Source organism: Phalangium opilio, unplaced genomic scaffold (assembly GCF_054372755.1).
Source record: "Phalangium opilio isolate 3A_F unplaced genomic scaffold, DU_Popi_V2 ptg000217l_1, whole genome shotgun sequence".
NCBI classification, from domain to species: Eukaryota; Metazoa; Arthropoda; class Arachnida; order Opiliones; family Phalangiidae; genus Phalangium; species Phalangium opilio.
This window is the reverse complement of record NW_028324218.1, coordinates 1761826-1776033: the sequence shown is the minus strand read 5'-3', so window position 1 is coordinate 1776033 and position 14208 is coordinate 1761826. Positions and strand designations below refer to the sequence as shown.

At 34.0% G+C, this 14208-nt stretch overlaps 1 protein-coding gene, 2 long non-coding RNA genes and 1 other non-coding gene across 6 annotated transcripts in view; 3 read left to right on the top strand and 1 right to left on the bottom strand.

Annotated features, from left to right (window-relative positions):
* Positions 1–656: 656 nt before the first annotated feature.
* On the top strand, positions 657–1509 carry LOC149615523 (uncharacterized). 2 transcript variants are annotated; one of them, XR_016375746.1, is made up of 2 exons: positions 657–854; positions 1010–1509. It is a non-coding gene; the product is annotated as an uncharacterized LOC149615523 (long non-coding RNA). The 2 variants fall into 2 exon arrangements; XR_016375745.1 differs by having other exon boundaries at positions 964–1509.
* Positions 1318–1760, bottom strand: LOC149615522 (uncharacterized). The gene is made up of 2 exons (XR_016375747.1): positions 1555–1760; positions 1318–1483 (listed from the first exon to the last, which is right to left on the bottom strand). It is a non-coding gene; the product is annotated as an uncharacterized LOC149615522 (long non-coding RNA).
* A 447-nt stretch (positions 1761–2207) lies between these two features.
* TRNAQ-UUG (transfer RNA glutamine (anticodon UUG)) lies at positions 2208–2279 on the top strand. Its single transcript has one exon. It is a non-coding gene; the product is annotated as a tRNA-Gln (tRNA).
* A 185-nt stretch (positions 2280–2464) lies between these two features.
* nmo (serine/threonine-protein kinase nemo) overlaps positions 2465–14208 on the top strand; it is a 36837-nt gene continuing 25093 nt past the window's right edge. The window contains exon 1 of one of the 2 annotated variants that reach the window (XM_089857663.1): positions 2465–3262. In XM_089857663.1, the coding sequence (XP_089713789.1) occupies positions 3093–3262 (170 nt within the window). In that variant the 5' untranslated portion in view covers positions 2465–3092. The remainder of the gene's footprint in view (positions 3263–14208) is intronic. The other variant, XM_089857665.1, reaches the window with a different exon arrangement.

Genomic DNA, 14208 nt, shown 5'->3' with positions numbered 1-14208 from the left:
TTTCGTGTAATCGGTGGAAAGCTTCTTTGACCAGGTTATCCAGGAGCCAAGTTGGAGTCCCATGCACAAAAAAATATCCTATTGGAAGCTTCCAGCTACTGTTGATTCCGACCACCATGAAGACCAAAGCGGACGTGGCAATGGTACTATTGTCTCCGTTCGGTTCCACACTTGTTCCCAAGTCAACATAACCATCAAAGAATTTACCATTCCATCTTACTTCTTTTCTAATAGACATTTCATCCAACATCAATGTAACAAGGAGAGGATGCTTTGATTTTTCAACTTCTGATTTGAGAAACTGAAAGCTTTGCATTGTAAATCCAGGATCTCCATCAACCTTCGCAGCCCATTTTCTAATCGTTCTGGGATTAGGCAAGCATAAAATTTTTCGCAGGTATCGATAGGCTTTAGGGCTGTAAAACAGAAGAGTAATGGCAAACTCCCGAAGAGTGGCGCTGTATGTGGACTTCTTAGAGTTTTTTAGGCCAATTTCTTTCAGCTGTTTGAAAAGCTCCTTTGCTGTTGGTGAAAATGTCTCCTCTATGTACTGAACATTTTCTTCTTGCATGAGGTTTTTCTTCCGCAAGGTTGTAATTAGGTTTTTGAAATTCTCAATTTTCTTAGTTTGGTGCCACATCTTTTTCCCTGCTTTGCGTAACAGCCTTTGCTTTTCCTTTAGCCTAGATTTCAGACTTAAGATTTCTATATCCTATCGGTTTAAGAAACCTAATATCAATATTCAGTCTCCGATGTTTTGTAACCTTAATTTCAAACCTTCTTTTTTGCTTCCTTTTGCATTTTTTCAAAGACCTTCTTGGGAGTTGTACTGTAAGCCTTCAAATTTTTATGTGGTAAGTACAGTTTATCAAGCACAATTTATCACATCTTCACATACCCCGTGGTCCAATTCCACAACTTTCTTCAAATTGCTCATTTCATCATTTTTTTGCACTTCATCAGCATGAACTTCAGCGACCTTAATTCGCAAGTAGTGTTTTTAATATAGAAACGATTGTTCTGATGAAGGCTGTACTTGCATGGTGACACTATCTAAGACTAAGGTAATATTCGCCCACATGGAGGTACCGCTGACCAGTAGGTTTCAGTTGGAATTGAGGGTATGGGGTAATTTAAAATCGCATAGCAAAGAATTTAGTGTCCCTCAATGCCAAACGATTCCAAATATACCTTAATTGTATAGGCACCATGCAAATATTTCCCGTAATTTGGACAGCTACCACGTCGCCACTGGTGTGAGGTTCATAAAGATTGCCTTCAACAACAGCGTTACTTCCAATGTCTTCATCCTGAAAATTCATTTGGCATTGAATATGTGGAACATTGCTTCAAAAATGTTTTCTGATGTAGTATTTACCATAGAAAAATGAACTAATTCTTCCACACATTGTTTATCTTCATTTTCACCACAACCCGTAGATTCTAAATGTTTTTCATACGACAATGCTTTGCTGTACGTTTTCTATGATTAAAATATATTAAATGAAATGTTATGTTATTGTTTTTGATTACAGAGATTTTATAGTTTCATACAATTCCATGTCGCAGATTTTCATTGCTGGTTATGTTTAGCACTACTGATTGTTGTAAATTTACATTAGGAACCGCTGTATCTTTCAGAGTTCTAATTTTTGAAGTTTCTCTAAAATCTTCGTCCGTGAAGTGATCACCACACACAACATCATTTTGCCGTGGACACCAATCTATTTTCCCAATTGCCTTCAACCACTTTCGGAAACGAATTGAATTTTTTTCAGGAAACCTAAAGCATAATCACATTTTTAATTTTAACGCAAATAAAGTTTTTTGCATAATATGCTCTGCATACCTATGCCAAGACACTTTTTTGTTTCTTCCAGTGTTTTTACACTTTGCTACGACACATTTTCGACCCATTTTTTCAGTCAATTCGCGAAAATAGAATTGCGTTTTTTAAAACGAACTTGAATTTCCGCCGGTATCCTTGAAATCAATTTCCCGCCTTTTCTTTTCGTTCCCTTAGTTACACCGGGATGGCGCCTCAAGCGCGTGATATAGTTTAATTGGGTCTATATCCTAGCGGATGAAAGGCCACTCTAGTGGGAAGTTTCTCAACTCAATGGGTAAAAATACTATATTTTAGTGAATTATAGAAGGTAATCCACGATTTTATAAACAAACTATCAATTTAGGAAGTTTTGAAACAGGGTTCCATGGTGTAATGGTTAGCACTCTGGACTTTGAATCCAGCGATCCGAGTTCAAATCTCGGTGGAACCTAGCAACCATAAATTTTTTGTAGGCCTATTTTAGACGTAAATTTCAAAGGAAAAACACAAATGAAACACGTTTCTTTGATTGTTTTATTAAATTTTAATATAAAAACTGGCCTATTTAAAAATGTCCCAAGGGTTACCATAAGTATTTAAAATTCATTTTATATTAATTTTCCAGTGCTGCGTAAGGAACAATCCATCATCTAATATCCCTGGAAATCTACGAAATATTTTCCATGAAATTTGAAGCTTGGTCATCCTTGGAATTTGGAAAATCTTTCCAAAGAAATAGAAGCAAAAAAATTCCATTCCTGGAAAATTGGACCAATGAGAATGAATTTCCTAGGAGACTAGTGACTAGACTACGGTGGAAATCACGTGACCCTTCATTGTCCTCCGTGTAGAACTTTGAAGCCTTCCTCGGGATATTTGAGCTATGAGGAGAGCTAAGTAGAATTAACCAATCAGCTCCCTCCATTCTATCGGGACAATGATTCTGGCAACACTGACGTCAGACAGTAAGCCGTGTTCCCCCGTCGAGGCGAGGGCAGCAAACGACTCCTGAGTCGCTCAGGGGTGTGACGCGAGAAAAGTACGCGCATTAATTCGCCGAGGCTTAACGACTAACAATGATGTTTAATTTAATGTTTAACGGGAGTCTGTGTCTCTGAAACGGTGAATTATGCCCGGGATTTAAAGAGTGCTTTGAAGAACTAAGCCTAATCGGTTGGATTTAGGCCCTAATTCTACGGGTTTACCGTCGAACATCGTAATATTTGTGCGGGTTTCCATCGCCTTTGTCCCTTATTGACGGCTAATGGCGGTGGTCGGTGCGAGAACCAGTCGGCACATGATGGCTTTCCCGGCGGGCTCGGCTTCGCAACAGGCTATTTTAGCCGCGGCCCAGCCTTATTTCCATACACCAGTAACGTCGCAAGATATACAACCGGATAGACCCATAGGATACGGAGCCTTTGGAGTCGTTTGGTAAGTTCACAAAATATCTTTACATAAGCCTAATTATACCATGCACGGACAGTCCATTGTTTGGACGCTAAGCCTTGGTTAGTATTATTGTGTGTCGCGGGTCGTGTTCCCTGAGAAAGCCGCGTATTCAGTACCATAAATTGGGCGAATTTTGCCTGTAACCTTTCACCCTGTTGTCGCTAATTTGATAAGACCATAATGGGATGGGGGGTTTCTAATTAGGCCTTGGCTCAAACCTAACTACATAACGTAAATTTTGACATATTTAATTGAAATGACCTTTAACCCTTAGACGTTATGTTGAAAACAATTGCGTCACGTGTTTTACAATCATTATTATTAGAACTGATGACATTGTTAGCCAATATTTCAATATTTTGAGAGCTCTTTGTTTAAAACACATTTTGTTGTTATCAGTTTCTGTTATTGGTTATCTTTAAACAGGTGTAGATAAAAACAAACTCTAAGTTACCACACCTTTAATTTAAATAAATAATTAAATAAATTACGCAGCTCTAAAACGTGTTTAAATCATGTGATGGCCCAAATAGAAAACTCTAGAAAAATCTAAAATCAGATTTGATAAATATATTTATATCTTTTCCCCATATATCAGCAGTTATAAATTTTGAACTTTAACCCCATAGCTAGCTAGCTAGCAGCCAGTTGAACTACTTTAAGGTTATCTTTACTCAGTTACTGGTTTAGGTTAAAATGTTTCACTTATAAAAAAACTAGATGATTGAAGCAGTCATTTAAGTTTAAAAACCTCAATTTTCTTTAATTTTTTAAAATCTAGAGGTTTTTTATGTACAAAGAATTTTTCAAGAATTCGTTGGTACTTAAGTTTTACTGTTTTGAAAAATAATCTGACTTTGAAATCAGTTTAATGATCTTCTCTGCTCTTAATATTTTTATAACTTTGACCCAAAATACGAGTTTCATTTTCTCTGCCCTAATGTTTCTTTCTACCAAGTCTAACAAATGTTTTATTTGAAATAATTTAAACACAGAGCTGAGATGGTGGTTTTTTTTTATGAATATTAATGAATAATTTCTATATCAATGCTGATTCATTGGTAACTACGGTATTTATAGTCTGACCTGATTAGTTTCATCTGAATACCTTAATTAATTATTTAAGGGTTGGCAACCTTAAATAATTAAATTTAAATTAAATTGGAATATAACTTCAATTAAATTTAAAACTAATTCATCCTGAATTAAAATAATCGGAACTTAGTAAGGTAATTATCGTTAGAAATTGGCCTAATTTGTCCCAGTTTAAATAAAAACAATAATTCATACATAACCCTTTTTAATTTATATTAAATTTTATTCAAATTTAAAATATCTCCTTTAAAAGTTTAGATAGGTTCTAAATCCGTTAATATAGTCCGAATTTGACCTAAAATAATCAGAACTTAGTTAATTATCGTTAGAAATTGGCCTAATTTGTCCCAATTTAAATAAAAAAATAATTCATACATAACCCTTTTTAATTTATATCAAATTTTATTTAAATTAAAGTATCTCCTTCAAAAGTCTAGATAGGTTCTAAATCCGTTAAAATAGTCCGAATTTGACCTAATTTGTCCAATTTCGTAGCTTAAATTACGCTCTACAAAAACCCCTAAAATAATGTAATATTAACAACCTTTACTAATACTCCTTTTTAATTTTAATTTTAATTTTAATCACGTAAAATTAATTAAAATTAATTTAATATTCTTAAAAGTTTTCTCCGTTAATATAGCCCCAAATTTGACCTAATTTGTCCCATTTCGTAGCTTAAATTACGCTCTACAAAAACCCCTAAAATAATATAATATTAACAACCTTTACTAATAACTAATACTCCTTTTTAATGACGTAAAATTAATTTAAATCACTTAAAATAAATAAGAAGTTTAGAAGTTGGCCTTCAAGGGGCAGATGGAGGTTTCTGCAAAACGCACGCGTTTTTACTTAGAAAGTTATAATATAATATAAAAAAACTATTCAACTTTTCAAGGTGTCAACCAACTCTAGCTGGTTTTTAAGAAAGATACGTACAATAGTCGTACGTCTGTCTGTCTCTACTGATTTTTAATATAGTTAAAAAAAATATATCGGAGAATTAAAAAACGTTACTAGATAAGGCCTTGGATAGTCTGGTTTTATTTTATATTTATTCTTTTAACTTATAATTAGATATACGTTAGAATTCTGTCCATGCCTCTCTTAAGTACTAACTGACGCTGTGTGTGAACCAGGTGGTGAATTCAACCGTACCATCTGAAAGCCTCGAGGTTTTTTTCTGTAGAATTTTTCATAAAGAACTAGTTTTATTATATTTATAAGGCCCTTTGGAACTGAATTATAAATTACTGAATTGAACTACAATCTTAATTAATTCAGTCTGTTGTTGAATTGAATATTACACACGTTACAAATAACTATAACTGGCAACACTTTTTATTTTAATTTAATTTAACGTAATTAAATTAAGGTTGTTAATATTTAAGTTTAATTACCTATTGAAGTAATTTATTGTGAATTAAAAATGACCAATTTTCTGATCAAGTGAAAGGGTTATACACGTTACAAATAACTAACTGGCAACACTTGAATTTATTTTCACCGATATTGATTTTAATTTAATTTAAAGTAATTAAATTAGGGTTATTAATATTTAAGTTTAATTACCTATTGAAGTAATTTATTGTGATTTAAAAAGGCCTAATTAATTTTCTGATCAAGTTAAAGGGTTAGATTAGATGCCAGCCAAAAAGACTTGCGCGTTATCCAATATAATTTTACGTAATTAAGGTCCTTAATATCTAAGTTTAATTACCTATTAAATTAATTTATTGTGAATTAAAAATTCCTAATTAATTTTCTGATCAAGTGAAAGGGTTAAATGCCAGCCAAAAAGGCTTACGCGTTATCCAATATAATTTAACGTAATTAAATCAAGGTTGTTAATATTAAGTTTAATTACCTGTTAAAGTAATTTATTGTTAATTAAAAAGGCCTAATTAATTTTCTGATCAAGTGAAAGGGTTAGATGCCAATTGCCAAAAATATCTGCTAAGGTGTTCATTATTTCCAGCCTAGGAAGGTTGATACCTTTTTACTGGAGGAGACCATGTTTCTTGGTGTACAAGTGCAGTACTTACAAAGTAACTTGGCTTTTTGGTACCAGTAAATTCAGTATCAATCCTTCTAGTCTTAAAATCTATGTATAGGTAAGTCTTTAGTCAGTCTATTTCGGAAGTCAATCCTTTTCTTACCTTGAAGATAACTATAAAAGATCTTGAAACACTTTTAAAACAAAGACGATGTACTCAAGTAACGTCGTCAGTGTGTTTTCCTTTTCCAAATGTGTACATACCTAAGTACCATTGTCTCCAAAGCTAAGCTCCCTAGATCAAGAGAGAGAAAGACAGGGGGTCGGGAGGGTTAAACTTCAAGTGCAACTCTTTTATAGTAACATAGAAGGATCTGGCTTGGCTTGCTTGCTTGACAATTTTTTCTTTTTTAATTAAACAACATTGAACAAAAGCAACCACGGTTGCCAAAATATCTAAGATACTGAATTTAACCTTCTGGAAAAGTAAGAAGGTGTAGTGTAGGTCTATAAGGAAACTGTTCCGGAAGGGTTGAACTAACTGTAAGGGATAATATATAAAGGGTGTTTGTCAATTTTAAAAAGAAAGAGCTCCATGGGTAATTATAGTTTGGTTTAGGTAAATTAATCAAAATAAACTGCAATAATTTTAATGGATAAGTGAGGGTAATTATAGTTTGCGGAGGTACAATCATGCAGTGGATGGTAAGTTCTATGGGAAATCAATCAATCCGAAAATGTATTTAACATCTATACTTCTATGACCACACCGATTTGTTTGACCCCCATAAGGGATGCATGTACTGTACACCCCCTGACACAAGTTAAAGTTATGAACATTGATTGGAAAGAATGTTTTAGGGATGACCCCTTACTTAAATTTAACGTAAGAAACAATGAAAGAACAAGCTTAGGGGTCATCTGTAAAACACTCCTTTCAATCAATGTTCATAACTTTAACTTGTGTCAGGGGGTGTACAGTACATGCATCCCTTATGGGGGTCAAACAAATCGGTGTGGTCATAGAAGTATAGATGTTAAATACATTTTCGGACTCGAGATTCATAGAACCATGTTCTTCTGTTCTGTCATATAATTACCCAAGACTCGAGTTCTTTTTGGAAAGGTTATCAACTTCTTTAAAGGCATTATTGAAGCATAATTATATTAAGGCCAAAAAAAGCAACCATTTCCTCTTGGAGTCTTGGTTGGGGGTTTTTTGTTGTCAATGGATGGGGCCGATTCCCAACCAATTTCTAACGAAACGAAACGAAACTTCTTGCACTAAAGGCTTCTCTTTTTTGAGAGAGAGGGAAAGAGGGAGAAAGAGAGAGACCGGCGGCCGGGCGTCTATTGTAGGGACAATACCCTTTGCTAGCCTGGGTTTGGCTGCTGGCAAGTCGTTTCTTAGGGGCATGGACCGTTTGCTGACCTTGGGTTGGAGGTTTTTTTTTTAAAGAGAAACTAGCTTTTGCCACCAGGGTGGATCTCACGACGCGATACGTTTTAAGATGGGTTTTTTTTCCTCTCAACATGATTCTGTTAATTTTGTTGGCAAGTAGGCGACCCCTCTGAAGTTATAATGGGTCTGCTTGTATTGGGGTAAAGTTTGAAGAGCCGCGAGTTCGTTTCATTTCAAGCGTTCTGTGGTGTTTATGGTGGTTAAGTGTTGTATTCTGATTCGGTGTTATTGTAGAATTAATTTGAGATTTATTTCCTTTTTAATTTAAAATTTTAATGTATGGTATGCTGTTGACCTTGGGGAATTATTTTTGTTTAATCTTAATTAACTAACTAATTTAATGGTAATTAGTTGTAGTAGAGGAAATATGCGACTGATTGACACTGCAAATCCACTTAGAAGTGTCGTAACTTTTGTTCTATTAGAGATACTGTGAAATCCTTGGAGTATGTAATGTCCCAAGATTATTTTTATTTAATCTTAATTAGTTTAATTTAATGGTAATTAGTTGTAGTTGAGGAAATACGCGACTGATTGACACTGCAAATTCACTTTGAAGTGTCGTAACTTTTGTTCTATTAGAGATACTGTGAAATCCTTAAAAGTATGTAATGTCCATAGACTTAGATACTTGTTTGTGATTACAACAATCAGGGGGATTCAATCAGCAAATACCCATGCAAGCAGTATCCTTGGATTCGTTGCGAATGCGATTGCAGAATTAAATGGGGGTCTTTTTTAAAAAAGACTTATTTCCCGTTTGCGACACTAAACGCTTACTTGCATGCTTGTTTGCTTGCGTCAGATAATTTCCTTGCTACGTCATTCAGATTGAGTTGACGTTGATTTTGAAACGTGTATTCCAGAATCCAATGTTCAAAAAATATTCAATACACAACCTTCGGAATTTTGGTCGAGTTATTCTAGGTATCAGATAACGATGAATAATTTTTTTTTATTTTATTATTATTTTGCGTTACCTTGAGTGAGGTTTTTGGGTGGAAAAAGTACCCATGGTAAAATGCTAGCTAATCCTCTACATCATTCCAATCCAAAGAGATTTAAGAAGAGAAATCTTGGCTCACGATTTTATTATTTACCTGTGCATGCGTGCTAATTTGCATATTGGCCTTTTAGAGGACAACTTCTCTCTCTCTAGAAGATAAAGTTGCATTGCATCAACAGCGAATTTAAATTTAAATTGGCTTGACATTACATTACATTCCCCCCCTCTCGAATTTGTATAGAATAGTAATTTAATTTTAATTCTATACTTGAATTCAATTTAATTTAAATTAAATGCGGAATTGTTTATATAGTTATGGTATGTATGTCGTAATCTATCTAGACTTATTAAAGTTGGTTGAAAGAAATAATGTACAAACCAAGGCTTAAGTATGAAAATGACAATCGTAATCCTACGCTTGAACAGTATTTAACTGCAACTACTTAGTCGTATCTCTCTCTATTGTGTTGTTGAGTAGTGGTTGGTTTTTTGAAGACACAATTCAATGAAATCGCTGGGTTTTTTTGTCCAAAAACGTGGTGTGTTGGCATAGTGACCTCAATTAAACACGAAGTTCTTCCGATGGATTTTCTATACTACATTTACATACTCTGCCTGCCCCTTTTTTTGTGTTGTGTTGTCGTCCCATATCTGCTGTATTTGATTACGGAAGTGTAGGTTGCTGTTGGTAGTTCCCATGTTATAACTCTGGTTCTATAAAAGATACGGGGATGTCCTTTGAGTATGGTATAGCCCTATTTCTTAGCTTTCCAATGATACTTAAAACTTGAGATTAAAATAATCAGGGCCCGAGTAATTAAGCAAATTAACAAAAATGGAATTAATTTTTTCTATTAAAATCTTATGCATATCCATGTTGGAAGGGTTATAACTCGGGTTCTATAAGAGATACGGGGATGTCCTTTTAGTATGTTATAGCCCTATTTCTTAGCTTTCCAATGATACTTAAAACTTGGAGTTACAACAATTAGGGCCCGAGTAATTAAGCAAAATGTTAATTAACGTCCATAGGACTATTGGCAGGCAATTTTGAAGCCTTATAACTCTGGTTCTATAAGAGATACGGGAACGTCCTTTGAGTATGTTATAGCCCTAATTCTTAGCTTTAAAACGATACTAAATACTTGGAGATTACCCCAATCAGAGCCCTAGTAATTAAACAAATTAACCAAACTTAGCCAAGGTTTTAAAAGAAACCAAAATTAATCAAATCGATTGAAGCTGAAAGTCGGCGTTAAGAACTTAAAAACAAAACACAAAGAATTATTTAAATAAAATAAATTCGAAATAGGCAAATTATAAAAACAAAAATTGCTCCAGAAATTCTGTCACCATAGTTTTTTCGTAATAAAAAAAAGGGTCAAACGCACCAGTAAGTTCAACCAAAAACCAACTAACAGACGACAGACAAGAAATTTAGGCTTAAGCGTAGGTTTTATTTTTTTATTTTTCTCTAACCCTTTTTCGAACTTTTGTACCCATATTATCTTGTTACTTCTTGAAACTAAATTGAGTTTAAAATGATCACACCCTAGTAACTTGATATTATGGAAATTCTCCTTAAAAAATACGGTGGTTTTTGGTTTTTAAGTTTATATTTAGTACTTTTGACGTTTATATCCCTTATTTTTCCCCGTTTTAAGTTTGCTACTAGGGTAAAGATAGATTCTGTGACGTAAGCACTAAGCAAGTCATTTATTCATTTAAAGCAAAAGTTCAGGTGCCATAACATTATACCTTAAATTCAATTTTTTTTAAAAATTATTTACTGAAATTTTAAAAAGTTTAATTTTGTTTCGTAAGTTGTTTACCTTATTTAATTTATCTTTTGTTTTTTAATTTAAGTGGAGTTTTTAGATCACGTTTTAACCTACTAAATTCGATCTAGAAGTGCTTTATAATAACATCAAGGGTTCTTTATAAATATTGTTTAAAAAAGGAGTGTTGCTTCATTTATACCAACACTAACTTTGGGGCCTTATAACTTTGGTTCTATAAGAGATCCCGGGGATTCCTTTGGGTATGTTATAGCCCTAATTGTCCTCTATCAATTGATTTTAATTAGATGGTCATAAGTTAATTAGGGCTCGAGTTAATGAGCATTTACTTAAACCTAAATAATATTAATTTTTTTGGTGGTTCATAATGGAATCGACACGAATCCCAACTTTGAAACGTTATAACTCTGGTATTACTATATTTCCCGGAAAATCCCTTGAGTATGTTATAGCCCTAATTGTCCTCTATCAAACGAGACTAATTAGTTGGCCCTACATTAATTGGGACTCGAGTTAATTAGCATTTAGTAAAATACCATATCAATATTTTCACACGACGAGTTCGTTCACGACCTCTGAACTTTGACACCTCATAACTCCTGTTTGCGGTAACAGAATATAAAGAAAATCCACTTGATCGTACGATAGCTAGCCCTAATTGTCCTCTACTCCAATTAGTAGCCTAATTAGTTAGGTTTAAACCAATTAAAGCTATTTATAATTAAAAACAAACCAAACCAAGCTAACCCTTTTATGTAAATCTGTAATAAATAGAATTTATAAATGAAAATAAAAGCAGTTAATTCACGCTGATTTAAACAACTAGTGAGGAAAAACCATAATCCTTGTTGAAATCTTAAGTTTAACTTTTCTCTCCTGTAGTTTTAAATATCTCGCTAACACGTTAAACTGTATTTTTAGAAACCAGGAAAGAACAGTTCTCAACTAGAGTTGGTTGTTGGGTATTGTCTCTCCTCTATCAAATGCTTCTTTTTGGTGCCAACGTTTTAATGCAGAGATAGTCTTTTCTTTTTTTACTTTTCATTTAGAAATAAACTTGGAAACCTTGGCCCAATTTTAGTTACCAACTTAAGAGAATTCGATAAAACCTAATCATGCTTTAGTCATAGAGACAACTAACTTAACGTAGGTTTTCTGTCCTTTCGTTTTAATTCAACCTTTCTTTATAAGGCATAGGATGTAAGCTATTGTTTTCGTTTAAAATCCTATAATTCCAAAAAAAAAATTTAAACGGGGTTCATACAAACCGGGAAAAATCAGGGAAATAGATAGTTGACAAAAACCTCAGGGAAATTTCGAATTTTTACTAAAATTCAGGGAACTCAGGGAAATTTGTGTCAAACAGGGGCCGAGTAATTAAGCAAAATGTTCAATATAACACATCCTCCATAGGATTAACATTACACTATACTTTGGAGGCTAATAAATCTGGTTATATTAGAGATACGGGGATGTCCTTTGATTATGTAATAGTCATATTTGCCCCCTCCTTCTTCGTTAACGTTTGCTCCATAGGATACTCCATATACGGGAAAAACCTGGAAAATTCAGGGAAGTATATGGGGAATAACCTGGAAATCTCAGGGAAATTTGTTTTCGAAAAGTTGTATGAACCCTGTTTAAATTTTTCTCTGGGCTCGCTGGGGTCCCCCCCCCCCCCAAAAATAATTAATGCTCGACATTAGAAGAGTGTTTTTGGGATGACCCCTTACTTCATTGTCCTTCAGTTTCTTTTAAGGGGTCGTCCATAAAATAATACCTTCAAATATTAAAATTCGCAATGTTTAATTTCCGTGAAATTTGCATAAATACCAAAAAAATCAAAGGTATGACATCATCGTATAGGAGATACGTTATTTCCCTTTTCAAATTAAATTCTTTCACCGTGTGTATCCAGGTTACTCGGTAATGTTACCTTATGACAAACAAAGTATGCCAAGGATTTGGGATTTTAGGTGTAACACGATTATGTACAGTCTATAGAGTCCGTTCAAAGATAAAGGAAAATTTGAAAAATTACTCGTACAAATATAATAATATTTTACTTTGAAAAGCAACGTTGATTTCCGTTAGGTATAATCAAGAAGTGATATCTAGTTCACTAGGGAGAAGGTATATAAATTCGCCCCACATTTATAATCTAGCTTTATCTCCAGTCCAAACGTAGACGCGTCCGGAGTTAATCCCCGCCGCCTCTAAATTACAACCAGCCAGCATCTGATTTGTTCTTGGAAACTCGTGCACGTCAGCGCGACGCGAATGAGAAAAAAATTACATTCATATTTTCCGACTGAGGAGAGGAGGCGAAATAGCCCGGCGGCCTCCTCCTTTTACGTCCCCCCTTGTATTTTGAAAGGGGGACTGCAGGGACTACGGCGCGCCAATACTTACTTAGGCATCTTATAACTACCTTCTCCCTAGTAAACTAGATATCGCTTCTTGGTAAGTTGGTACAAGTTTTGATGTTTCTTAAGCAGTTAGTTATCTTTGAATTAATTTTATTTAACACGTTTTTCTATGTATATGTGTGTGTTTGTGTCAGAGCTCAAAGGAAGTCTTATTTTTGTTTAATAAGGAAATTGATGTTTTTATTTCCTAACTCTTTTTTTTTTATTATTATTAATATTATTAAGAAAAGGAACTTGGCGGCGAAATTGCATTGCGTTATATTTAAAAAAAGAGAAATTATGAAAGTGAATTTCTTAAATGCTTCGTTTGATTTTGATTTGTCGGTATTTTTTAATTTTATTTATTTATTTATTAAAGAAATATTCAGTAAGTTTTTGGGAAATACAGGGTGTCAATAACTAGAGAGTTTAAGCATCCCCTATACGCGTACGTGTGTTGGATACATGGATGGTAAGTTCTATGGGAAATCAATCAATCAATCAGTCAATCAATCAATCAATTTCGAGTCCGAAAATGTATTCAATACATCCATACTTCTATGACCACACCGATTTTATTCGACCCCCCCCCCCAATAAGGGACATGTACTGACCACCCCCTAACACAAGTTAAAGTTATGAACATTGATTGGAAACAGTGTTTTATGAAAGACCCCTTATAGCATTATGGGTTCAATTTCTTAAGGGGGTCATTGGTACAACACTGTTTCCAATCAATGTTCATAACTTTAACTTGTGTTAGGGGGTGTTCAGTACATCCCTTATGGGGGGGGTCAAACAAAATCGGTGTGGTCATAGAAGTATAGATGTTAAATACATTTTGGGACTCAAGATTGATTGATTGATTTTCCATAGAACTAACCATCCATGCATATACTTAGTAAGGTCCAATAATTACCCTCTATTTTTGCATCATAATTACGTAAGATATTATTTACAAATTAAATTCCTTTTTAAACATGAGTAAACAAACATTAGAAAGTATGTTTCAATTCAAAACTAAATAAACTATAATAATATACACGTCATATATATATGTACATACATACACTATAGTCTTCAGGGTTCAAAAGGCAGTGCACTGATTGGTCGCTTGGTCAGCAGACCTTGACCGGAACAGGATCGTGTTGGTGACAAG